The sequence below is a fragment of the Lagopus muta genome, chromosome 1 (assembly GCF_023343835.1).
Source record: "Lagopus muta isolate bLagMut1 chromosome 1, bLagMut1 primary, whole genome shotgun sequence".
Taxonomy (NCBI): domain Eukaryota; kingdom Metazoa; phylum Chordata; class Aves; order Galliformes; family Phasianidae; genus Lagopus; species Lagopus muta.
Genome location: NC_064433.1, coordinates 76,091,568 through 76,118,363, shown reverse-complemented (window position 1 = coordinate 76,118,363; position 26,796 = coordinate 76,091,568). Strand labels below are relative to the sequence as shown.

The 26,796-nt window shown below is 41.8% G+C and overlaps 2 protein-coding genes and 1 long non-coding RNA gene across 3 annotated transcripts in view; 2 read left to right on the top strand and 1 right to left on the bottom strand.

Annotated features, from left to right (window-relative positions):
- Positions 1-26,796, top strand: part of MFAP5 (microfibril associated protein 5) — a 263,735-nt gene that overhangs the window by 22,130 nt on the left and 214,809 nt on the right. The gene's annotated exons all lie outside the window — the stretch shown is intronic.
- Positions 1,022-6,982, top strand: AICDA (activation induced cytidine deaminase). The gene is made up of 5 exons (XM_048930666.1): positions 1,022-1,212; positions 3,026-3,173; positions 3,629-3,899; positions 4,033-4,148; positions 4,442-6,982. Exons 1-5 carry the CDS (start codon positions 1,205-1,207, stop codon positions 4,493-4,495), a joined length of 597 nt encoding a protein of 198 aa, XP_048786623.1. The 5' UTR covers positions 1,022-1,204; the 3' UTR covers positions 4,496-6,982.
- On the bottom strand, positions 8,407-15,682 carry LOC125686576 (uncharacterized). The gene is made up of 3 exons (XR_007373843.1): positions 15,592-15,682; positions 9,263-9,379; positions 8,407-8,527 (listed from the first exon to the last, which is right to left on the bottom strand). It is a non-coding gene; the product is annotated as an uncharacterized LOC125686576 (long non-coding RNA).

The following is a 26,796-nucleotide window of genomic DNA, read 5'->3' as shown; positions in this document are numbered from 1 at the left end:
TACCCTAGCATGAGGTAAACAAAAGGGCTGTAGTGCTCACAGTCATCCCCAGCTTGAGGAAGTAATGGAGCAGGATAGCCACTACCTGAAATGGAGCACGATAGCCCCTATCTGCCTCCTCAGCACCCATGCCTGTCTGGAGGTTCTCCGTGGCTGTCCCTCAGCCTTGCAGAGGGGATGGTCACCTCGGCAGTGCTGCAGTGGAGCAGAGCCTGAGAAGTAGAAAACTGTTAGCAAAGTGAGAGTGCACATAGTGAGAGCAAGCCTCAGCACACCTGCGTGTAACCACAGGCCTGATGAGTGAAGGCAATGCTGCCGTGAGACATCCAGAGGAGGGATTCTGCACCCCATCCCAAGCTTGCTGGTTCCAGTAATGTTTCCAGCAGTGTGTGCTCAGCAGGTTTTAGGCCTCAGTCATGCTCAGTGGGTTTTTTGCATACAGTTTTGTGATTTGGGTTAGTGCCTCTCCTTTCATGCTGACACGGCCCAGAATGCATGGCAGTCAAGTGTCAAACAGGGGTGACATGCCCAATTTCTGCACATCACCCCTATGCCTTTTTCATGAGCTACGTAGGTCTATTCTCACTCCTCTTCAGTTTTGGTACTGCCATATGCTCCCAAGAAGCTGCCAAACCTTTCTGGAAGAAATGGAGGAGACAACAATTTGGTGCTCCCTGAGCTTTTTCCACCTGGATTCACAGTGCACTCTCACAGGCCACCCATGCTGCTTCCTTGGCAGGGAAGTTCAGCATCACCATCATCACTGCACAGCTGTATGAGCAGAGGCCCAGAGGGGTAGTGTGGTTTTGCACTGTCAGTGGTACACAGCTCCCAGGCCCCCCCCTAACCAGTAGACGATGCTTCCTGCCTCGTCATGTTATTGATATTAATTCAGAATAATTTTGCAGACTGGGAGGGCCCAATGGCAAGTGCAATGAGGACAGGCAGCCAATGAGTGCAGAGCATCTTTCAGAACTAGAGTCCCTTCACATTTTAACCCTTTGCTCTTTGGCTCATACAGCTCCAGGGCCCCTTCTAACTCCTCCCCTAGCCGTGTGTCTGAAACCCATCAAGAGTAGATAGGGGTGAATGGGGAAGGGAAGGACAGAGCATTCCACATTTCTGTGCACCAGAGGGTTGAACAGTCAGAGCTTGTGAGGCAGCTTCTGTGCAACCCAGTCATCTGAGAGAGAACCCAGCTGACATGGACAGGTAAAAGAATGCCTCCAATTTCTTGCTGATAGAAGAAATTAGGTTTCTAATTAAATTTCTGTCCACTTGGTGCTTACTGTCCATTTCCCTTTCTCCATATGACTCAGTGATGTAAATCCAACCCTGTTCTACTCTTACACCTTGCAGCTCTCTGTCTCCATCACTCCTTCTCTGTTTGACTGTAAACTAACCTGCACCCTTTTCCATTCTTGTCATTTCTTTCTTGTGACTATTCTCTGTTCCCTTTCATTCTCTTTCTTTTCTAGAAACAAACAAACAAATATATATATATATATGTATATATACATATATAATAGAAAGATGTACATTTAGATGCTGCTTAAGCATTTTGATCTCTGCTCAGTCTTCTGTCTCTCTATCTATTCTCCCTCTTGCACCAGGTTTCAATCTTATTCTGTTTCTGCTGCTCTCACCTTGTGCTTTCAGGCACAGACTGTTCCAGCACTGCATTTTTCTACTTGCTCTTGAATTACTCTGCATAACTGTATATCATTCACACAGTCAGGGGCTTCCACTCTGATTTCAGGATTTCGTCATGAATCTTTATTTGAGGAGAAGATCCCTGTTCAGTGCTTGTGTATGATCACAGCTTCTGTGTCTTTGCTGCTTTCTCTTGAACTATGCAATGTGCTCCTATGCTACAGGAGTTGCATATGTAGCCATCACATCATACTTAGCTGCAGATCTTCTCAGTTGCCTCCCATAACATCTTTTCATTCACTTTTGTTCTCATACTGGTCATTCTTCCTAGTAAAAATCCCTAGCAATGGTCAGTTCTGCAGAGCAGAGAAATCAGGAATTGATGTTAACAAATATTTCTAGATGTATAAGATGCTCCTTGTGACTCAAAATTGTCATATATAGTCTTCACTTTGTCCTGACATGAAAGGGCCCAAATGTTATTTTCTTGTTATTGTTATTTCTCCTTCTTCACTTGTTTTTGCAACTCCATGCTGCTCTGCAGGAGTAAGACCTTTGAAAAGAAAAAAAAATGGGAATATGGAAGGAAAGGGATTGCCAGAAGGAAATAAGAAACATTCTGAAAGCAAATATCTATATGAAAACTTTACTGGTGTTTTGCTTTTGTTATATAGCCCAGGTAAGAGCTTTGCAATTCTCTGGTCTACCATATCCACTTATTTACCATGTGATTGTCTGGGTTGTCCTCCCTAAACCATCTGACGATCTGCCACACATAGAAGGGGAGTGGGAAATACATAAAGAGTGTTTATATAAGAAATTCTCCTTGCCTAAACTCTCATATTTAAATCAGGAAATTCACAGCAAATACAAATTCCCATTTCCCACACCTCACCGGAGACCCCCAGAAAACTCAGCTTCACATCTCTTACACTGACTCCAGCTCCCTGCTGAGCACCAGCTTACCAGACAGAAAAGTTGGCAAAGGACATTATTATTTTTAACACATTCACTTTCATTTTGCATTGCTGTGAGAGAGGTGAATAGCTTACCACAGTGAACATGGCAGTCCTCAGATGTACCTTCGCATTACATTGAGACTGTTGAATAAGGCTGTTTGATTAATCACTACTAATTCACTTACTGTTCCCACTCACAAGGTCACCTCCTTATCTCCTTCATCCCCCACAGTCACATCTACACCCTCACCCCAAAATAGTTCATGCAAATTACTGATGTTTTTATTTCACAATGGAAGGTCTGAACTTGATGGAGATATTTTTGCTGCTGAGCCCTCAACATAGGTCTGACCAATTTCACAGCTATGACTTCAGGATGAGGATAATATGCATTCTCTTGTCTTCTCCTTCAGCTTCTTGATGAAGAGGAAGCTCTTCCTCTACAATTTCAAGAACCTGCGCTGGGCCAAAGGCCGTCGTGAAACCTACCTCTGTTATGTTGTGAAGCGCCGTGACAGTGCTACATCGTGCTCCCTGGACTTTGGATACCTGCGTAACAAGGTATGAGGTACACGTTGGCATCCTATTCTCATATCCATGTTAAGCTTGATGCAGCTCTGGAGCAGCAGGGAAGAAGAACTGCAAGCAGCAACGTCTCCTCTGGCATATGCATCCACAAGAACGGATACTAAGCTGGTATACAACATTTGTGGGATGCAGTCTCCAGGTAGATCTGTATTTGTGCTACGCACAAATATGTTACTAGCAAGACATCCATATAGTCCCTGCTGCTTTAACGATACCTTGATTTTTCTACCTTGCTCCCACACATTCCTCTTCTAGTCATCATTTATATATCATTGTGCCATCTTCTTCTGTGCATTGACCCTAAGATCTCTCTCTCACCTTGTTCATTCTCCTCTCACACATCACTCAGCTCAAACCTCCGTCCTTCCTCCCCTTATAGCCTACTTCATTCTTGTCTCATGCTTTGCCCCTCTTCCTCTTTCATGAAGATGGGTTGCCATGTGGAGGTTCTCTTCCTACGCTACATCTCAGCTTGGGACTTGGACCCAGGCCGCTGCTACCGCATCACATGGTTCACCTCCTGGAGCCCCTGTTATGACTGCGCCCGACATGTGGCTGACTTCCTTCGTGCCTACCCAAACTTGACCCTGCGCATTTTCACTGCCCGCCTTTACTTCTGTGAGGATCGCAAAGCAGAGCCTGAGGGGCTGAGACGCTTGCACCGGGCTGGGGCCCAAATCGCCATCATGACATTCAAAGGTAAAATGGGCAGGGGAGAAATAACTGAGAGCTATGTCAGGATATGGTATGATGATTTAGTGAGCCTAGAAGAGATTAGTGTCCTCTTTGGAGCAATCTTGAGCATGCTTTAATGCCCCTGTGCCTTGCACAGATTTCTTCTATTGCTGGAACACATTTGTGGAGAACAGGGAAAAGACATTCAAAGCCTGGGAAGGGCTGCATGAAAACTCTGTCCATCTGTCCAGGAAACTTCGACGGATCCTTCTGGTAAGGACTAATTTTTCCACTCCTTCCAGTGCCTCTTTTCCTCAGCTTCTTCCTCTCTTCCTTGCAAAAGTGCTCTGCTTCTACTACTCATTTCTGCTATCCATCATTTCATTCTCTCCTGTGTCATCACCTTTCATGCTGCTTATGCCTCTTTCTCCTAACTTTGTTCATATTCCCACACCTCATTCTCTTCTACCTCTCTTCACATTTCATGCCATTCTTTTGTCCTTCCCCATCTTTATAGACTCCTGCTTACTTGATAAATGACCTATTGCTTATATTTTGTTCTGCAGCCACTGTATGAAGTAGATGATTTGCGAGATGCCTTTAAAACTCTGGGACTTTGAAGTGGAAGTCATCAGCAATGAGAAGACTTCACAAGCATTTGTTCTTTGATATTCAATTCTCTCCCTCACAGTGTATCTTTGTCTTCTTCCTTCTTTCCATCTCTCTTTCTTCCAGCCCTATGTCCAAACATAAGACCTTTCATACTTTTCTGTCCTAACAGCGAGATTGAAAAGCTCTCATGAGAGTAATGAACTGAGTCCTGAACACCTCATTTGAAACCAGCAAATCTTCTAAGTGGTTTGTGTGCAGATCTAGGCCTTTTTGCCCAGAATGAAGGGAGCTTGAATAGCTGTGGGTCCAGATTTTGTTCCCTATGACAGGTTGAGACAATAAAAGCTTAAAATGAAAGCAAAAGATTTTCCGTCCAACATTTTCAAGTGTGAGCTGCAGAAATATGAGCTACTACATTGAGAGCAGTGGCAGCTCCACATCAGTGCTGATCATTGTACAGACCTCTCACCCAACCAAGAAAGGAGCCTCCAAGGCATTTCACTATGGCAGTGTTTTTCCAGCATATACCTACCAAAATACACACTTCATTTCTAATCTGTATCATCCCTCAGATTTATAGGTTGAGACTGTAGCATTTTAGATGTTTTTTTGGCATCCACATCAGGCACCATCTGTTTCATGACACGGCTAGGAAGAGCAGTGCAAGTCTCACTAACAGAGTACTTCCCAGTCACAGAGCATTTCTTCCTAGATCAGACCTGCAATATGCTTCATCCCTAGGCAACTGTCCTCTGTTGGAGGCACCCTGCTTGTTCCAGTTTTACTTGGAATTATGTGAGTTCTTTTGAGTATGGCTTATATGACAGAAGGCTTTGGCCTGTGTACTGTGTTTAAAAGCTTGGCAATTTTGAAAGGTTACAGATTTGCTCTCTGAGTTAATTTGGTTACTCAAAACTAACAGTTTTATAGTTTCTTACCTATTTGACAGAACCCATTTTCACGGGAGGGTTGGACTATATGATCTCCAGAGGCCACTACCAACCCATACAATTCTGTGATTCTTGAAATGCCAGGTTAGAAAGCAGCTGGAAATGATTGCTATAATTGTTTCTCTGTCATTATCCACAAGCAGGGAATGAAATTGTGATATTTGAGATACAGTCCTCTGTCTTTAAGAGCTTTTTGATGACTATAATACATCTAGATATGGCTAGCTGGTGATTAGAAAGAACTGACCAGAAAAAAACAACCACCATGAGTGAAGCTGCACAGCTCATAGATTTCTTCTGTAGGGACAAAACCAAAAGATCTTCCTTCCTGTTGTTGACTGTGTTTTCCTTAAGGGACCCAATTAGTATCTGGTTCTGTGGACAGTCTTTACTAAGTTGAAAATATTGATTCACGGTTCACACCAACTCCCTGGATTGCAGATGGACTATCCTCTTCAGTTTAACTTCTTCAGGCTTTACCAGGGCTAACAGTTTGTCTCATACTCTGAAGGTGCTCTGTCTTTTCCTTCATGATTGCTGTGAGTTCTCTGCTCCATCCTATTCTTCGTTCTGAGCATGGCCAATGTTCCTATGCTGCTCCTAACGTCTCCTATAGTGATGGGCCAGCAGCAAGACAGTGCACAGTGCACTCTTCGCCCACAGTGCCTCTTGCTCTGTCAGAGGTGGGTGCAACACAAGCTTCCTACAACTTCTGACTTCCGATGAGCTCTCATTTTGAGGAATTTGGACCAAGAACAGCAGTGAGAGATCTTTGTGAAGCATTAATTTGCAGATGTGGTGCTATTTTTTGGATAGCATATTATTTATATTTAAAAAGTCTTGCAAAAGAGCACTTTTTTTTGGTCATTGTTTTTGTAACAATTCAAGAGAAAAGTAAAAATCAACACAGAATACTGGCATGTAATCTATCCTGTTTGATTTCTACAGAGAGAAACTGGCACTATCCTGTTAGACTGTCTTTATGCTTTTTTCCTTTTAACTGTTGATCTGTTGACAGTGTCACCCAGAAAATCAAGGTTGGTAAAGTCTTCAGGCCATAGCTGACTTGGAAATATTACCAAAAATCAGTCATGTAAATATTGTAAATATTAAAGTTGCGCAAGATGCTTCATCTGTTGATTACTAGCTCCTCCAAATTTATGACTCCTAATTGACCAAACTGGACACAGAAGTGTTGAATCAACACATAATGCGAAACAAGAGGTGTAGAAGAAGTCAAAAAAGGATTTCTGTCTTCCGTCTTCTGGTTTGACCTATCCAACACCAATGTCCTTCAGAATGAAGTTGCTGGACAACAATTAGAAAAAGTAGCATTTTCTAATAATGCAGTTGAGATACTATTTTTTACTGAACTTCTATCAAACAAACATTAACTCAAAGATATGTATTGAAAAATGAAAATTGGTGTTGTTATACAATAGGAGAATAAATATAATGAGTAAATGCAAAGAAACATGTACTACATTCCAAGCTGATTCTTCTGAACCTAAAGCAGATTAAATGAAGTGTTGATTTTTCAGCTGATTTATGTGATTTATTTACAGGAATTTAACTCTCCTGCTATGAAGATTTTTTGAAGATTTTTATTCTGTTCTTACATACTAGTTCTTATTACTTGCTACAAAGCATTACTTGAACTGGCATTATAAATTTTTTCAACCTTGAATGAATTAGATGTGTCTGCCAAGATAACTCCCAGGACAATGACTACAACGTAGTAACATTACTTTTTCAGCCTAATAATTTTTTACTTGTCTTTTGACTGTGTATATAGGGAACATATAACTACTTTTAGCGCATTGGTTATCACTTATAGCACATCCCCTGTGGAAATAGTGGGTATGCTATTCTGGGTCTCTCTCTCCTTGGCATGCCCCTGGGAAAAATCCTTGGAGTGAAGGGAGTTTTCTTCCAGTCTCATTGCCTGAGCTGTGGGAAACAGGAGCCATGCTTGAGATTTCTGGAAGGAATTTTCCTTCAGGAGGTTGGACAACACACAGAAAAAGGACCTGTGGTGCTAGCTGAAACTCTAGTCTCACTTGTTCCAACATCTCTTGACTTGCAGAGATGCACAAGGCATAGACTGAATCCAAATAACTGTACACTGATGCCACTAACCATGTTTTTTGTGACAGTATCCATCTCTGCATTCTTGTTACTCTCATCATAACTATAATTGCCATTAACAACAAAAAGATTTATCAGCAAATCTGGAAAATAATTGAGTTCTCAATAGGTCTGCCGTTTAGAAAACTCCACTGGGTGTCCAAAGTTTTGGATGCTTTTTCCACGCTTTATGAAGCCGAGGGTGCTGCTCACACACTGGGGATAGCTCCAGCATCTTCACTGAACGTGAGCCTGTATTTCTGTTCACACAGCTATATGAAGGACCTTTTGGCAATCAGACTCCCAGAATGCATCTAGATTTAGAACAACTTACATTTGGTTATCACCCAGATAACTGGGATGCAGAGACTACCCACTCTGTCAAAGTTCCATCTCTGCAGAGGCTTTATCTTTGATAATGGAGGAAACAAGACAAACAGGGGATTGGATGGTTATTGGTACTGTATGTAAAAATGGGCATGGGAATATGTGGCACCCCTTAGGAAGGCATAGGCTGGAGTGATATTCTACTCTCTGCAAATGGCTCCTATACTCCAGCTCTCAAAAATCCCCAGAACACATCCATTTAAGAGCAGGATGCAAACATCATTCCCACAGCTGAACACAGCATTACACCAGGTCAGCGCACAACATCACTTTGCAAGAATAAGAAACAGATTACCATTGAACAATGCAAAGACAAGCTCCAGACCCTTACAAATACCAGGGAGGAAGGAGGAGAGAGGGGAAAGTTTATCTCTCTTTTTCTCTTCCTTTCTCTTTCTATTCCTTTCCCAGGAATGTGTTTGAACATGTATAGGAAGAGGCTTCAAAGTTATGGAGTCTGGTCCCCTGCTACTTGTCTGATCAAAGGTTTTTAGCCTAGAGGTATTTTTGTCCATCACTGTTCTTGAAATCAAGTTGTTTTGTTCTCACCTCCTTGGTATAGACTCACTGGTGTTTCTGTGGGGGAAAAAAAAAAAAAAAAAAAAACACTTTTTAATCACATACATATTCAAAACTCATGGTGGTGGGAAACAGATTTGGTTCACAGAACAAATGCAGGAGGCTTGGCATAGGAGATGCCATTTCTTCTGACAAGCTAGTAGGGATAAGCAGAGCCTCTGAAGGGAAAGGAGAAAAGGTGTCTGCAAGAGCAGCCACCAGAGTACAAGAGCAGGAGCCAAAATGTGACAAGTACTTGAAGGGAGCATATAAACAGGAAGGGGTATAACTGTTTACATGAGTGTATAGTGATAGAACAAGGAGGAATGATTTTAAACTAAGACAGGGGAGGTTTAGGAGGTATTAGGGTGAAGTTTTTCACACAGAGGGTAGTGACACACTGGAACAGGTTGCAAAAGGAGGTTGTGGATGCCCTGTCCCTGGAGGTATTTAAAGTCAGGCTGGATGTGGCTCTGGGCAGCCTGGTTGGCAACCCTGCACATAGCAGGGTGATTGAAACTAGATGATCATTGTGGTCCTTTTCAACCCAGGCCATTCTATGATTCTATGATTCTATGATAAGTAGGCTGCAATTGACATTTAAACTTCTCATATGCTTGTAATAAGCAAATTTTCTTTCAGGCTTCAAGTGTAACTAAAATACCACTGTTACTGCTATAATTGCCACTGTTATTATTAAGCATATCAATTGAAGGGTTGATGTGAATTTTCAAGGTCTGGAATTAATATTACCTGGGGAGAGGTAATATTCTTGTCCACTAGGCTTGTCTCCTCACACTGGAGAATGCAGGTGGCATCCAAGTTCAGGGGCAGGAAGGATATTGATGTCTCCATGTTATAACCTTGTTGCTAATCACAGTTAGGAACCATCCAGAGAGAAAGAAAATGAAATTAGAGCAGCTCTCTTCTGTAGTTTTGTCTAGGAGTGGTAGAATCACTGCTAGAGCTTAACATGCCAATAATTGCAAAGAGGTGATGCAGTGAATCACTCTGGCAGTTTGGCTCAAAAAACTCAACTTAGAACTGGCAAGCTTCCAGGTGGATCTGACAAAGTTTGTCTTTCGCCATCAGTGGGAAGGGATGAACTTTTCATAAACAATTACAAACTCTGGTTAATTCATTAGATGAGGTCATGCACTACAGCTAATTCAGGCATTTCTGCATAACTGAATGATATGGTAATGTCCAGAGCTGACATGAGTAGTGGCAGAACTGCGACCTATTATGTGGATTGGGATGCCAGAGAGCTCCACCTCATTACACCTTGGTGCTGTGCTGTAGTAAGAAACTATTCCCAGTCAACTGTGATTCAGGCTGGCTACAGCACCAGCCTTTGACAGACTGGTGTGCAGGTTCCACCTCAAGTATGGCTGTCACACTTGCCTGTTCAGAATTTCTACTTTTGTCACATTTCCTCTTGCTTAATGATAGACCTATCTATTTTAGGGCCATAACCATTATAAAGTTCTTGCTTAATGAACTAGAATTGCTGCTGAGCAAATGGGTATGTCTCTGTCCCACGTTTCTGGACAGTTCTACTGATTAAGGGCCACAGGACCTTGTCACATTCCAGTTACAGGCAGCTACAGCCTCCATAAAATGCTGTCTCTGCTTTCAGTTGGCTCCAAGATCCCTCTTCACTTTTTCTCCAAGAACAGTAATTTAGCTGTTTACACTTCAGAAACAGATATTGACTAGTCAGAAATCACATTTGGTGCAGGAAGATCTAAAGAGAACTGGAGCCTGGGAGTGTATCAAGTGAGAAGCATTCTCAATTTTTTATTCTCTAAGATTTCACTTTCAGGAATCTGTTGTTGCTGGATTACTCTTTTCGGACTCCTCCTAGCAAGACTGCTTAACCTCTCAGAGAAGAAGGGACAAAAAAAATACTTGGGCAGATAATTACATAGAATAACATATGAAAACATATTTCAGGGGAGTGTGATTCAGAGAGGCAAAAATGCAGCTATGGACAGTTGGAAATGGATACAAAGTGAGACATCCCTACACAGACACACACTGCTCCCTAAAAATCTCCAAGGAGCTAATGAACTCCAGCCAGTATTGCCCTAAGACATTATAACAGGTGAAGATCCAATGGCTTCCAAGACAAGTCCAGAACTCATCATGTTGCATATCCATCTCATATTCCTGCTAGTGCTGACCTACTATTATTAATATCTGAGACATTCATCAGTGTCCTGATTTTGGTGGGGATAGAGTTATTTATTTTTTTTTTTTTATAGTGGCTGGTATGATATTGTGGATTTAGGATGAGAATAATGCTTACTGACGTTTTAGTTGTTGCAGAGCAGTGCTCACTTTAAGTGAAGAACTTTTTTGCTTCCCACACAACCCTGTCAGTAAAGAGGCTGGGAGTCCACAGGAAGCCAGGAGGAGACACAGCCAGGACAGCTGACCTAAACTGGCCAAAGGGATATTTCATACCATATGGCATCATACTGTACAACAAAACCAGGGCAGGTGGCAAGGGGGGACAACTGTTGCTTGGGACTGGCTGTACTTTGGTCAACTCATCATGAATATCACCATTACTAATATTCAACCTATGAAAGTATCTAGAATAGAGGTTTGATAAAAGATTTTATATGGCACCCAAGTAAGCCTACTGACACTTGATTACTTTGATGTTAGGACACTGGGGCCAATAATTTGTTCCTAGATGGTAGAAAAGCTTGCCAACTGGGAAGCATTGCTAAGGACTCATTGACAGAGGGATCAGTAGATGTCTGAATGGGGCTTTCACCCTCTGGAAGAAAGTGCTATTAGCTGTAAAGGAAGAATACCCCTTCAAAGAAGATCTGATTTATGAGGTGAACAAATGGACTACTATAGAAAAAGGTATCCATTATTTGAAAGAACTAGCTATGGTGGAAATGTTGTATGACCCCACGTTCATTCCTGATGATCCACACCTATGATCCAGACAGAGTCAGGTGTTCAAGTATGTGGAGGAAATTAACAAGAACAGCACCAGAAAAGTATGCCAGTACACTAGCAGGAATGTATGAAAGAGAGCAGAGAAGACCAATTATTTGAACTGATTATTACATTTCATAACTTTGAACAATATCTAGCCCATACAAAAGCTTATATTTCAGCCATTTTGAAAGTAGCTGAAAGACTGGATAAAGTGGAGAGTAATCAGAAAAATATGATGGAGGAATGTCTACATTGCTTAATCGTGATGAAACCAATGAACCCAATAAACACACAGAGGCATCAGAGACGCATGATGAGAATCAGGATGATCAGAACAGTCTACAGAAGGACCCAATCAAACTGATTAAAGGTAATGAACCCTGCTCTCCACCTGTATCATCCAGTATTTTAGCTATTAAGAGCAGGTGTTCTCCTGCACAAGGAAGTGGCAATAGTAAGTCTGTGTCGCATATTGTTTTGTGATGTTACCTAAGTGAACATGAAGAAGATATAAAGAAGTGGAATAAAAAACCCACTCCTTTACTATAAGCACAGGTAAGAGAGTTACAAAGCACATCAATCACCAGTGTGATCTCCTCTGCAAAGGTGACACTCCAGTTACTGAGGAACAGAGCAAGAGCTGTAAGGGTGATCATGACTCACGAAATAAGAACAATACAGATAACAATTAGAGGAGCCCTGCCCACAGCCAGGGGGCGAAAAGGGATAATAGAGTGTATTGGACTGCATGGATTTGTTGGCCTGGCACTTCAGAACCACAGAAATATGAGGCACTGGTAGAGACTGATGTGCAGCGCACCCTAATGCCCTTAAGTCATGAAGGGAAAGAATCGATTTATATTTCTGGGGTGACTGGGGATTCTCAAGAGTTGACCGTGTTGGAGGCAGAAGTAAGCCTCACTAGTAAAGACTGGCAAAGGCATCCTATTGTCACTGGCCTGGGGGTCTGTGTATACTTGGTATTGATTACCTCAGAAGGGGGTATTTTAAGGATCCCAAGAGGTACTGATGGGCCTTTGGAATAGCTGCTGTAGACACAGGAGATGCTAAGCAGCTGTCTGTTTTGCGAGGCCTGTCAGAAAATCCATCTATTGTGGGGTTGCTGCAAATGGAAGAGCAACCGTTACTAATTGCTACAAAAACAGTGCAGAGAGGTACCGCGCTAAAAAGGATTCCTTGCTCCCCATTCATAAGTTGATTTGTCAACTAGAGAGTCAGGGAATTATAAGCAAAACTCACTCATCTTTTAAAAGCCCCCTATGGACAGTGCGTAAAGCCAGCAGAGAGTGGAGATTGACAGCAAACTACCATGGCCTGAATAAAGTCACACTACAGTAGCCAATGAGTGCTGCTGTATCGGACATGCTAGAACTCCAGAATGAATTGGAGTAAAAAGCAACCAAGTGGCATGCTACAACTGACATTGCTAATGAGTTCTTCTCCATTCCTTTGGCCACAGAATGTAGACCACTGTCTGCTTTCATTTTGAGGGGTATTCAGTATACCTGGAACCGTTTGCCCCAGGGGTGCAAACATAGTCCAGCAGTTTGCCTTGGGTTGATCCAAACTGCACTGGAATAGTGCGGGTGGTTCTTCTAAGCACCTGTAGTACAATGACAAAATTACTGTGTGGAGCAATACAGCAGGGGAGGTTTTCAAGAAAGGAGAGTGAATAATCCAAATCCTTCTGCAAGCTGGTTTCACTATTGAGCAAAGCAAAGTGAAAGGACCTACACAGGAAATCCTAGGAATAAAGTGGCAAGATGGACTTTGTCACATCCTAGCAGATGTGATCAACAAAATTAATGCTATGTCTCCACCCACTGGTAAGAAAGAAACTCAATCTCTTCCAAGTGAGTAGATTTTTAAAGAACACATATTTTGAACTACAGCCTCATTGTAAGCTTCTTTCCTCAGGGGATGCAGAAGAATAACTTTATATGGGGTCTTGAGCAATAGCAGGCTTTTGAGAACATTAAATAGGAGATAGTTCATGCTGTGGCCCTGGGACCAGTAAAGACAGAACATGATATAAAAAACATCCTCTATACTGCAGTTAGAGAGAGGCCCCACTTGGAGTCTTTGGCAAAGAGCCTCAGAAAAGACCTGAGTCTGACTGCTTGGATTCTGGAGTCAAGTGCACAGGGGATCCAAAGAGTACTGCACTCCAACTGAAAAGGAGATATTAACCACATATAAGGGAGTTCAAGCTGCATCCAAAGTAATCAGTACTGAAGTCAGCTCCTTTTAGCAGCTTGACTGCCTGTACTAAACTGAATGTTTAAAGGAAATGTTAACTCCATCCATCATGCTACTGATGCTACTTTGAGTAAGTGGATTGCACTGATTATGCAACAAGGTAGGATAGGGAACCTGTCGTGGTTATCTCTAGATCCATCTGTGTCTGTGAAAGGGGGACAGCAGGCCACAGGCCCACCAGCCCAAAAAAGGGTAGGAGGGAGGAAAGGTGAAAGGGAAGAGGGAAAGAAAAAAAGAACGAAAAGAAAAAAAAAAAAAAACAGCAGCAATGATCTGAGGAAAAAAAAAAAATTACTAATTAGAATAGCAGAAACAAAAGTTAATTGGGATTGAAACTAATAAATCAAATAAAATGAGAGAGTTTCTGAAAACTGAGGTTCTTACTCTGATTCACCAGGGATCAAAAAGTGACTTTCAGTCAGTTTTATCTTTTCCACTGACCATAACATGGGGACGGAAAAGCAAAGTTTTCTGGGAGCTGTAGTACATTTCTTCTCTTCTGAGACTCCCAGTGCACTACATGATGTGATGATGTGGAATACTAATAACAAAAATCATAAAACCACGTCAGAATCTCAGCTGTCCAGGAATCTTAGAAGTAATCATGGACTGGCCTGAAGGTAAAAAATATGGAACATCACCAGAAGAAGAGGTAACGTGCTAAAGAGGCCCCACATACAATGAACTGCGAGAAAACGAAAAGAAATACGTCCTGTTCACTGATGGATCATGTGGGGAAGCATCAAAGATGGAAAGCCTTCGTATGGAATCGAATGGATAAATTGCAGAGGCTACCAAAGGAAAAGGAGAATCAAGACAATATGCAGAAGTAAAGGCTGTCTGAATTGCCTTAGATGATGCTGAAAGGGAGAGGTGGCCAATGCTTTATCTTTACACTGACTCATGGATGGTGACAAATGCCCTATGGTCGTTGTTACAACAGTGGGAACAAAATACTGGCAAAGAAAGGGTAAACCTATTTGGGCTGCTGAACTGTGGAAAGAATTTGCTTCCCACATAGAGAATATGATTGTAAAGATGTCATGTAGATGCTCGTATGCTCAGGAGTCAAGCTGCTGAGGAACAACAAAATCATGAATAGGTAGATCAAGCTGCCAAAATTGAAGTGGCTCAAATAAATCTGGACTGGCAACACAGGGGTGAGTCATTTCTAGCTCATTGGGTCCATGAGAGCTCAGGCCATCAAGGAAGAGATGCAACATATAAGTGGGCTAGAGAACAAGGGATGGATGGTTGGACTTAACTATGGACAGTACTGCACAGGTTATTTAATTGCACCACAATTAAACAAGCCAAGAGGTTGAAACCTCTCTGGGAGGAAGGGCAATAGCAAAAGTATAAACATGGAGGAGTATGGCAGGTTGGTTAAATCACTTTGCCACAAACCCACAATGGTAAGCGTTATGTGCTTACCATGGTGGAGGCAACCACTGGCTTGAAACCTCATGCCACCACCCAAAACACTATAATTAGGTTTTGAGAAACAAGTTCTGTGGTGACATGCACTCCAGGAAGAACGGAGTCAGATAATGGGACTTATTTTAAAAATTCTCTTGTAAATACTTGGGACAAAGTTAATGGGATATAACGGATTTATCATATCCCCTATCATGTACCAGCTTCTGGTAAAATTGAACAACACAGTAGGTTGTCAAAAACCATGTTGAAAGCAAAGGGTGGTGGAACATTTAAGCATTGGGAGAACTATTTAGCAGAAGCCACCTGGTTGGTCGTTACTTGAGGATCTATGTATCGAGATGGTCCAACTCAGTCCAGCTCCCTGTATACTATAGAAGGAGATAAAGTCCCTCTAGTACCTGTAAAGAGCTTGCTGGGAAAAGTGGTTTGGGTTCTTCCAGCCTCAGGCAAAGGCAAACATTTCTGTGGAACTGTTTTTGCTCAGGAACCTGGGTCCACCTGTTGGGTAATGCAGAAAAATTGGGATATTCAGTGGGTACCACAAGGGAATTTAATGCTGGGGAAGTGCAGCCAGTAATTCCATGTATATATATATATGTGTATGTGTGTGTGCTTAATGCATGTTAATTATAGTTTGTACATATTAAGTATGATGTGGTGATGTGGCATAAGGGGTGGAATGTCAGTTTTACAGTTTTTCATCAGTATTCCACACCATAACATTACGCAGTGCTCCAAGTGTTAAAGAGTTAATGCTGCAGTTCCATAGACTGTTGATATATTTCATGAGTTCCAGTCTCCCACTTCTCAGAAAAGAAGAATGAACTACAACTCCCAGAAGATCTCTTTTTTCTGTTTCTGTTTTCCATTTGGAGGGAAAGATAAAACGGACAAGTCACAAGACTTGTCTTTCTTTAGCTCCCTGGCCACTTTGCATTCAACATTACAGTAAGGACTTCAGTTTCAGAAATCTCTCTCACATTTTATTTGACTTATTAGCATCAATTTCATATTGTATTATACTGTATTATCTCACATTCCACTACTATATTTAGTAAATTGATTTTTTTTTTCCTTTGGCTCGTTGCCACTATTTTCTTTGTCCAGATCTGTCTCCCTGCCTTTTCCCTTCCCCACACCCTCCTTGAGGCATGAATCTGTGGGTCCCTTTGCCCCCTTGTATGAAAACCATGCCAATTGTAAATCATTTGTTTTGTGTATTCATTTGTTTTTCTTCTCCACCTTTCCATCCCTCTCCCATTTTCTTTCCTGTCAAGCTGTCCTTCTCCCAGCCCAGGCATTCTACCTTTTTTCTGATTCTGTCCCCCAGACAAGGGAGTGAGCAAATGGTGCTTAGCTGCTGGCAGGGCAAACTTAGCCACAACACTCACAATTGGAAGAGAATCATACTACTGCAACCAGCTGTGTGATAAATCAAGAAGCCCAAAGTGTTTTTGTTTCCTTCTGCCTTCACAGTCATTTTATCCTCTTTTATTCTGCTGTATATCTTGACAAGAGCTCTTCTGCCTTTGCCATCTTCCCACCCTCATCCAATTCTCTCTGGCTTGGGGCTAAACATCTGAGTGTTAGTTGAAGTTCAGAGCAAGAATAAGGTACCTTTCTGTGTGTCAAGAATAACCTTTCTGTCAGCTCTGAAGACATTGTTCCCGTCTTGACTGCAAGAAAAGAATTTCATTGTAATAATAGCACTGAAAAGGGCTTTGACTGCCAGAAGCAAAGCTGCAGGATTTATATCTGGCTTTGTACTCATCCTTAGATAGTACTGAAGGAAAAGCAGTTCATTTGGAACTAGTCACCATGTTTGTGTTATAGGATAAGGATCAACTTTGTGGTGATATATACTCTATATCTATATGATATATGTACTTGGAATACAGGCCGTGTAGAACAATGTGGTTAGATAAACAACAATAGAAGAAGTGATTCAGAATGTTCTTGGAATGCGTTGAAGATAACTTCCTCCTCCAAGTGACAGAGAAAGTACTCTGCCAGACCTTATATTCATCACTAATGAAGATTTTGTTGGAAATTTGAAGGTTAAAAGCAGCCTTGTCTGCAGTGACCATGTGATGTTGAAATTCAGTATCCTGAAGGCAGAAAAGAGAGTAAAAAGCAATCTCACAACCCCGGTCTCAGGAGAGCAGACTTCTTCAAATGTCTACTTGGAACAGTTCCATGGGATAAGGCCCTGGAGGTTAATAAAGAAAGGTGGTTAATATTCAAGGATCACCTCTCCCAGGCAAAGAAGCTGTGCATCCTAACAAAGATGTTGCCAGATGAAAATGCCAGCATGCCTCTGTGGATGAACAAGGAGTTCCTAGCCAAACTCGAAAACAAAAAGAAGGAATATAGAGATTGAAAGCAAGAATGTGTAACTTGGAAGGAATACAGGGTGATTCAAGTCCAATCATTCAAGTTCAGAAAGCTAAATCCCGAATGGATCTGATATGAACACCTGAAGAAAAAGGTGTGAAGAAGATGGAGTCAGGCTTTATTTAGCATTGGGCAGTGTCAAGACAGGAGGCCTGTGCTAAGTTAACCTGTGATCAAAACTCTTATGATGCTTGAGTAATTTTCACAAGAGACAAGCATGAGTCTTCAGGTGCTGAAGATTTTCCTGAAACTTTTTAGACAAGGGTTTCCATTTTCTACTAGCCACAGATTTTACATATTTTATAGTTCCACCATCAGAACATCAGAGAATCAGCCTTGGGCCACAGGACACATGCAACAGAGTACATACAGCAGAGTAACACCTCAGAATTTACCAAGCAATTAAACTCTTGCTAGAAAGGCAGACCACTCAGAAACAGAAGCAATTAAAAGGCAACTGATTGCTTAACTGAAACTAGAGGAAACGGGGCTAGATCCTGTAGAAACACGGCTACTTTATTTAGAAATGTCTCCAAATGTTTTTATCCCAATACTGTGATTACAGTGTGGCAAAACTAGGTCACATCTTTCAGAACCTTTCCTGGGAAAGTTCTCAGTATCTCCATGGACAAAGATATGATAACTTCTCTAGGTTACAGTACAGTATCTCTGTCAGGGGGAGGCTTTTTCTAGTAGAAATTTCTCTTGCTCTAGTTTGTGTTTGTTGCCTTGCTTTTCTTCTGTGCAGCTTTAAGAAGACTCTGGCTCAGTCTTCTCTGCCTTCATGCAGTGGAAAACTGCAATTAGATTCCATTTAACCTTTATGTGGAACAAATACACTTCTCAGCCTCTCCTTCTGGGGCAAGTGCTCCAGCTCCATGACTACTGCAGTGGTACTCCTTTGGTTTCTGTGTTCTTCCTCTGTGAAGGAACCCAGAATTTGATACTAGGGACTATATTTTCCAGGAGTATGTGTCTGGAACTCACTCTCCTCTGTGGTCAGAGAGTCTTGGATTACCCCAAAGACATTGTAAGCTGTCAGTAGCAAAGGTCAGTGAGATACATCTGAACTTTGAGCACAATTAGTATAATCTCAAGGATCTCAAGGAATGTGGGCATGGCAAAGAATAGGATTAGGACCCTGAATTTGAGAGAGTGAACTTTAGTCTATTTAAGGAACTGTTGGATAACACCTCCTTGGAAGCTGTCCTGGGAGACAGAGGAATGGAAGAAAGCTGCCTACTCTTTAAGGATGCCTTTCTGAGAGCACGTGGGCTCTCTGTCCCTCAGAATAAGAAAGCAGGCCAGGGAGGCAGGAAACTGGTGTGTCTTGACAAGGACTTGCTGGTCAGACTGAAGGAAAAGAAGGGCTTGCACAGGCTGTGGAAGCAAAGGCATATAACCTGAGAAGAATACAGAGATGCTGTCCAGACTTGCAGAAGGGATTAGGAAAGCCAAGGCACAGATGGAACTGAACTTGGCAAGGGATGTTAAAAGCAAAAAGAAGGGATTCTATAGATATTTTAGGTACTTTAGCCAGAAGAGGCAGACCAAAGAGATCATACCTCCTTTGGTAAATGAGAAAGGAGAACTAGTTATGACAGATATGGAGAAGACTGAGGTAATAAATGAGTTTTTCTGCCTAGGTCTTCACTGGCATACAGAATTCTTGTATTTCTCATGTCCCTAAAGCTTGCATATCCGAATCTCTTGGTTGAAACTGAGGTCCCTTCCCTCCCTCCACCCACTCCTGTACTCCCTACCCCCTGGTAAGGTAGAGCAAGACCATCTCATGGGACTGAATGTATACAAGTCTATGGGACCAGATGATATGCATCCAAGGATCCTAAAGGAGCTGGCTGATGTGGTTGCTGAGCTGCTCTTCATCATGTTTTTGAAAAGTCATGGCTGTCAGGTGAAGTCCCCAGGGACTGTTATAAAGGAAATGTCACTCCCATTCACAAGAAAGGGAGGAAGGAGGACCCAGGGAACTACAGGCTGGTGAGCCTCACCTCTGTGCCTGGGAAGATCATGGAACAGATCCTCCTAGAAGTCATGTTAAGGCACATGAGGGATGGGCTCCATCAGAACAGGGGTTACCAGCAGGGACAGACAGGTGATTTTCCCTCTCTACTTTTCCCCCATGAGGCCTCATCTGGAGTACTGTGTCCAGGTCTGGGGATCACAATACAGAAAAGATGTGGAGCTGTTGGAGGGGGTCCAGAGGAGAGCCATGAAGATAATCAGAGGGCTGGAACGCCCTCCCTATGAAGACAGGCTGAGAGAGTTGGGCTTGTGCGTCCTGGAGAAGAGAAAGCTGTGAGAAAACCTCACTGCAGCTTTCCAGTATTTAAAAGGGAGCCTACAAGCAAGAGGGGAATCAATTTTTTACTAGGGTAGACAGCACAGGACAAGTGGGAATGGTTTTAAGCTCAAGAAGGGAGGATTTAGACTGGATGTCACAGGAAAGTTCTTTACAGAGAGAGTGGGGAGGTGCTGGAACAGGCTGCCCAGAGAGGCTGTGGATGCTCTGTCCCTGGAGGCGTTCCAGACCAGGACTAGCACCAGATCTGGAGGTTGGTGGCCCTGCCTGTGGCAGAGGGTTGGAGACTGATGATCCTTGGGGTCCCTTCCAATGCAAACAATTGATTCTTTGATTCTATGATTCTATAATGGGTCTGGGTGCTCAGAAGGACTGAGCACATACACCTTCCATTTCTTCTGTATGGAGTTACTAACTACTGATCTACTGGTAAGGGGAACCATTCACATTTTTATGGCTGCCTTAAGTTTGGCTGAAACAGCGAATTGAGTAGGTATTTGACATTCAACATGAATGCCTCAATAGAGGCTTCCCAGCTACCAGGACTCCACAGTAAGGTTGCCGGGGGCACAGATAGGCATGGGTTATTTGAAACCAAGACCTGAAGGCCATATTCATCTTGTGTGGCTGCCTACAGAACTGTGCTAATTCTTCTGCTGATTGCTATTAACACACAGGCATGTGGCAGATAGTTCTGTTCAGCTGCCTGGTTAGCAGCATGCTATTTATCTGTCATGGTTTCAATCTCTAGATCTGTTTCTGTGATGGGGGACAGCAGGCCCACAAGCCCACTGGCCCAAAAAGGGAAAGAAAGAGAAAGGAACAAAAATGGGGAAAAAAAGTAGCAGCAACCATCTGAGGAGGAAAACAAACTTAGTTTACTAATTGTAGTAGTGAAATACAAGTTAATTGGGATCGAAGCTAATAAATAAAACAAATGAGAGAGAGAGAGCTTTTGAAAACTGAAGTTCTTATTCTGACCTGCCAGTGAGCAAAGAAATAGTCTTGTGACTTCCAGTCAGTTTTATCTTTTCCTCTGAACAGAAAACAGAAACAGAATTATGAAGTCTTCTGGGAGCTGTAGTTCACTCTTCTCTTCCGAGAACCAGGTACCTGAAACTACCAACAATCAGAACTACAGCATTAACTCTTTAACTCCAGTACACTACATGTTGCTATGATGTGGAATACGAATAACAAGCCACAAAACCATGACATCATTTGTATATGATCTACTAAACTATTTACACTCAGATATGAAGACACTGAGGAAGGCTCAAAGACGAGGGAAAATATTGCTCAAACGGTTACACTGCATTAACTGCTTTGAGAAATAAGCTTAGCTGACTGACTGCATGTCACTGACTACATATGCTGTCACTTCAATATCTTATTCAGATAGTTAGAACTATAAAGGTTGAATCCTGAGATATTTAAATACCTGTTTAGGATTTTAGGATGAATGAAATTGAAATGAAGTCTAACGTTTAACTTTTCCTCAGTCAGAAACAGCAGAAACAGTATCCTATAAATAGGTTAATTTTTCTTCTTCTACACTTTAAATCCCTGTCTGCATTATGCAGTTCTCTGCACCTCTCCCACTGTTTTTGCTGTCCAACTGTTTCTGCTAGTCCCTTTCTTACATACCTTACATACAGCAAATATTTCACACAAGAATTAGTTTTCCTTGCTTTTGGGTTCAGATAATTTCAGTAAAATGCAAGCTAACATATTGTAATGTAAAATGTGGAAATAATGTACCCTATACTTAGCATAAAGTTTTGAGAACTTCTACCTCACTTCTCTGTTCCTGGCTATGAGGAAAGATACAAAGCATAAGCATAGTCCTTGACAATTCTTGCCATTCAGCTCTCCATTTTTACAGCACCAAACCCACGCCTAATTTTCCTACTACAGTTTCTGCTAACATCATTGTGATGATCCAAATTAAATTTGAATAAGACTTTATATTATTTTTGCTCTCAGCATTTTCTTCAAACTGGCTACTAACCAAAATTATATGACAAAGCTCTACTCAGTGGAGAAAGATATATTAAGTGAAGCTCAAGGGCCAATAACCATCTTCTCCATGTTGGCATGCAACCAATTCTTTCCACCACTAATTGTAATCTGAGAAAAGAAATATACAGTCACTTTAGCTGAAAGGCACGCCACATTCTTTAAAGTATCAGTAAGTCAGTACTTTCTCAGTAAGATAACTGTTAAGGTCAGGAGAAAGATCATCTTCTGAGGGTATTCATGCAAGGAGACAACAATGACCTGTAACTACACAAATAAGTTAGTGGAAAGGGGAACCAAAACTATACAAATAGCAACATGTCTAAAAAGGGGAATTACCAGACACAAAGATCACTAAGGTGGCTTAGGCAACCCATACCACATAAGAGCTTAAGACTGGAGAAACTTTGCCAAGAGAGAAGGAATATGAATGGTAGGCTGCTTCTTTGGGATGTACTGATAAGGGAAGCAGAACATGCAAACAGGGCTGTTCAGGCATATCTTTTAGCACCTTGAGCTTGATCACAGCTACTCCAAGTAAGACAATAAACTTGCTTCATTCATGAATCAGTCTGACTTACCTCTATGATCAGGGATGTGAACACTCTAGCATTTATGAAGATTAACAGCTTTGTATTAATCTTAGTATTGATACAGTAGGCAAAGCTCCTGTCAGCACTCTGGTGGTATAATCACGGGGACGAGTTCTTCAAAATAATCTATGTCCTTAAAGTTTTTGTTTGACTTGGTAGCTTTTGTAACTGTACACTACAATAGAACATACCCAGACACGTACATGAGATTCATATCTTCCAACGTACATTCCTTTGTGTGAGTTAATTCCCTTGATTATTTTACTACCAAACATCAACAGGCATGCCATACATACAAAAAACACAAATGGAAAAGACACAATTGAAGTCTGTGATGCATTATCTGAGAGTCTCCTAGAGATTTGTCTCCTTCTCTTCTCCAGCTATCAAGAATGCAATTAGTGGGTGAAACTAGAAACCTGATGTGCACATACATGCTAAGAGAGACAGGATCTATCTTACTGTCGGATTTCCACACTGTATAAAATAGAGGCATGGATGGCTAGAGAATGTCATAACTATCCTTGTTCAGATTTTGCAAGAGGAAATGACCATGCTGATCCAGCAGCTGGAACCAGGGAAGAAATAAAGCAGAAGGGAGTGGTGCACTTACTAGTCCTTCCCAGTACCAGTCTATTACAAAGCATGACAGCTGATAGTGGAGACAGTCCCATATCTTCAGATCCACACCCACAAAAAGATGAAAAGTATTGGATTACCTTCAACATTCATGATGCATATGATGATGCTTTCCATCATCAGGCTCATGAAGTCTTGCCAGTTACAAATGTCCAGGTTTGAACAACTTGGCTGTGTATATTTCCAAGGTCACACTGTAGTATTTTCTCTGGAGCTCTGGAATTTTCCTAGAGTATTTCCCATAGGAGGAGATAGGACCCAGGCGGTGAAGCAAGAAACTGATGGCAAGCCATTGAAGCAGTTTTCCAAGAAGTTGACATGAGTGTGTTGGGTAGAATTCACAGAATCATAGAATCACAGAATAACCTGAGTTGGTAGGGACACAGAAGGACCATCAAGTCCAATTTCTGACTCCACACAGACCACCCAAAAATAATACCATACGTCTGAGAGCATTGTCCACACGTTTCTTGAACTCTGGGAAGCTCGGTGCCATGGCTACTTTCCTGGAGAGAATGTTCTAGTGCCTGACCACATTATTATGAAGAACCTTTTCCTGATATCCAACCTGAGCCTCTCTTATCAGAGCTTCATGCCTTTCTCTCAGGTTCTATTACCAGTCACCAGAGAGAGGAGATCAGTGCCTGCCCTTCCACTCTTCATCATGAGGAAGTCATAGGCCGTGATGATGTCTTTCTGCAGTCTCCTCTTTTCTAGGCTGAACAGACCAAGGGACTTCAACTACTCCTCATACATCTTCACCACTAGACCCTTCACCATCTTTGTAGTCCTTCTTTGGACACTTTCAAATGATTTTATGTCCTTTTTGTACTGCGGCACCCAAAACTAAACACAGTGATCAAAGTGAGCCAGCATCAGTGCAGCATAGAGAGGGACAGTAACTTCCCTTGACCAGCTAGCAATGCCATGCTTGATGCACCCCAGGAGGTGCATCAAGACTAACTGAAATCAGCATTCTTGGTTGCCTGACTCTCTGACTCATGTTCAACTTGCTGTTGACCAAGATCTCCAGATTTCTTTCAAGTGGGCTGCTCTTCAGCATCTCACCCCCCAGTCTGTATGTACAGTCAGAATTGCTTGTAGCCACCCATCCCAGGTGCAAAATTTGGTGCTTGCTCTCATTTAAAAACCTCATGCAGTTGGTGATTGCCCAGCTCTCTAATCTGTTTAGATCTCTCTGAAAAATTTTTCCACCTCCAAGGAAGTCAACAGCTTCTCCAAATTTAGTATCAGCAGCATTCTTTCTCAAAACACTGCTGCATCCAAGTAATTCATGAAAACATTAAGGTGAACTGGCCCTAAAATGGAGCCCTGGAGAACCCTGATAGTGAGCAGTCACCAGCCTGATGTATCTCCTTTACTATACTTACTGTATACTGTGTACTGTACTTATTTATATGTATGTACCTTTCAAGCCCAACCAATTCCTCCAGATAATACCTGTGCTACACCTAAGTTCTTAGAAAAGGTACAACACCCTGTCAGGCAAATAGTTCATTTTGAAGTCATCAGGCTGAATCTTCCATCCGAAACAAATGTATCAGCAGTATCTCTGTGACTTCAGTGCTTAGGGATGTTTGGTTGTACTGTGCATTGCCTGTTCTCAACATCAGCCACACTTTCTTCCATTCTCAGCCTTCTGTGTCACAGAGGAATAGCTTGGAAAATGTTACAGTCTAACCATCTAAGTCTGGAATTTGATGAAGATCCCAGAATGATTCCCCTATAGTGACCCTGGTGAAATACCCACAGCACTGAAAAGAAGGTGAAACACCTCCTGGACAGATGTTGGGTGGGTGAGTCATCAATAGCCATCACCATGCTGAGATCAGCACTGGTCAAAGCAGCGTGACAACTAGAAAGGAAGATATAGAAAAAGAGTGATGAGAAGAAAACAAGAGGCAATGCTTTTTAACTTTGTCTGTCTCTGGAGATTTCCATGGGGCTCAGGCAGCACATAGTAATGGAACAATGTCTCTTACCCTTCGTTGTTCACTCTTAGTGCAGGACCTGTGCAAAAAAAAAATTGTCAGCCATCTGGGGAGAGTAGCTCAGAAAACAAGATCTCTGCACCTCCTGTTCTCATCCCTTTCACTCCTTTATAAAATCTCTTTTATATAAAAGGGTTTAATAAGTAATCCTTGCACAGCACAGTAGCAGTCTTGCTACTCTGGGACTCAGAAGTGGTGTACTGCAAAGGGCACACAGAGTAGACACCAATTAATGACTCCTTTAGCCACCAGGTTCCCTAGGCCTTCATGGTGATACTTATTTCGGTGGTAATAGAGCCATGTTGTATGTATATATACATATATATATATATATAACTAGAGTCACTGCAGAAAATCATCCAGAAACTTCAGAGATTCATGAGAACACTTTGCACAGAGACTCCAGGATATACTCCAAGTAATAGAGAGCTAGACAGTGTCAGAGAGAGAGCTCCATACAGATGTCTCTCAGGAAACAAACTTTGACATGACAGTCCCGCAACTTGACAGTATTACAGTATCAGTGTCTACTAGACATATTATCTCACTGAGCAGTATGTCTTGAGGCATATGGCATGTAATTTTTCTCAAATACCTTTTGGCTTATTCAACAGCTGAAACTCAAGTTGTACGTCTGATAGCACTGATTCCAGCATCACAGTTAACAATTTCATACAAAAAACAAAAAACAAAAAACAACAACAAAAAAAGAGCCATACCAAAAAAAAAAAAAAAAAAAAATTGGACATAGGTAGAAGTCTTGGAAAAGGGAAATCTTATGAAAGAAAATAGGAAGTACAGCTAGGCTAAGAAGAAGAAAGAGAAAGTGGAATGCATAAGAAGGAAATTTAAAAAGGAAAAAAAAAAAAAGGAAAAGGTTTGAGTCAGCCAAGATTCTACAAATCTCTGAGGATTTTACAGGTCCTGAACTTTTATTCCCTTTTTTTTTCGCCATTTTTATTCCCAGATGTAATGCGTCCATGGCAGGGGGCACAGGCCTGGAGAGCAAAAAAAAAAAAAAGAAAAAAAGAGGAGAAAAAAAACACTGTTTACTCCAGTCCAGCCCAGCCCAGTGACTAATGGGTGACTCGCAGGCCGGTGCATCAGGCGAGCATTACATCTTTGGCTGAATGATCTATGGGAAAGTTATGACCATCAGTAGGTGGAAGACTGAAACCAAGGAGGAGGATAAAGTATAAATGCGTCTAAAACTTCAGGGCTTATGCCACAGAGCCTTAGGTCTCAACCTCTACTTAAAACTTGACTCCTTAATTCAGTTTATAATAGCAAATTTGGCATTACTTATAAGTGTACATTCTGTTGCTCAAGCATTTCACAGTAAAAATGAAAATCCATTACATGTTCATGCTTAATGGAGTTTTCTCAGAAAATACCTACATTTTTAAATAGAAAAAAAAACCACAGATTTTGTTGAAGTTTAGTCTGTGTGCTGCCAATTTAAGAAAACCACCCACTAGGTCAGGCTGCCGAGGGCCCCATCCAACCTCGCCTTGAATGTCTCCAGAGATGGGGCATCCACAACTTCTCTGGGAAACCTGCTCCAGTGCCTCACCACCTTCTGAGTAAATTATTAACAACTAACCTAAATATCCTCTCTTTTAG

Coding starts and splice junctions, on each gene's coding strand:
- AICDA (XM_048930666.1), top strand. Junction 3,174..3,628: donor TTGGATACCTGCGTAACAAG/GTATGAGGTACA, acceptor TCTTTCATGAAG/ATGGGTTGCCATGTGGAGGT. Junction 4,149..4,441: donor AACTTCGACGGATCCTTCTG/GTAAGGACTAAT, acceptor TTTGTTCTGCAG/CCACTGTATGAAGTAGATGA.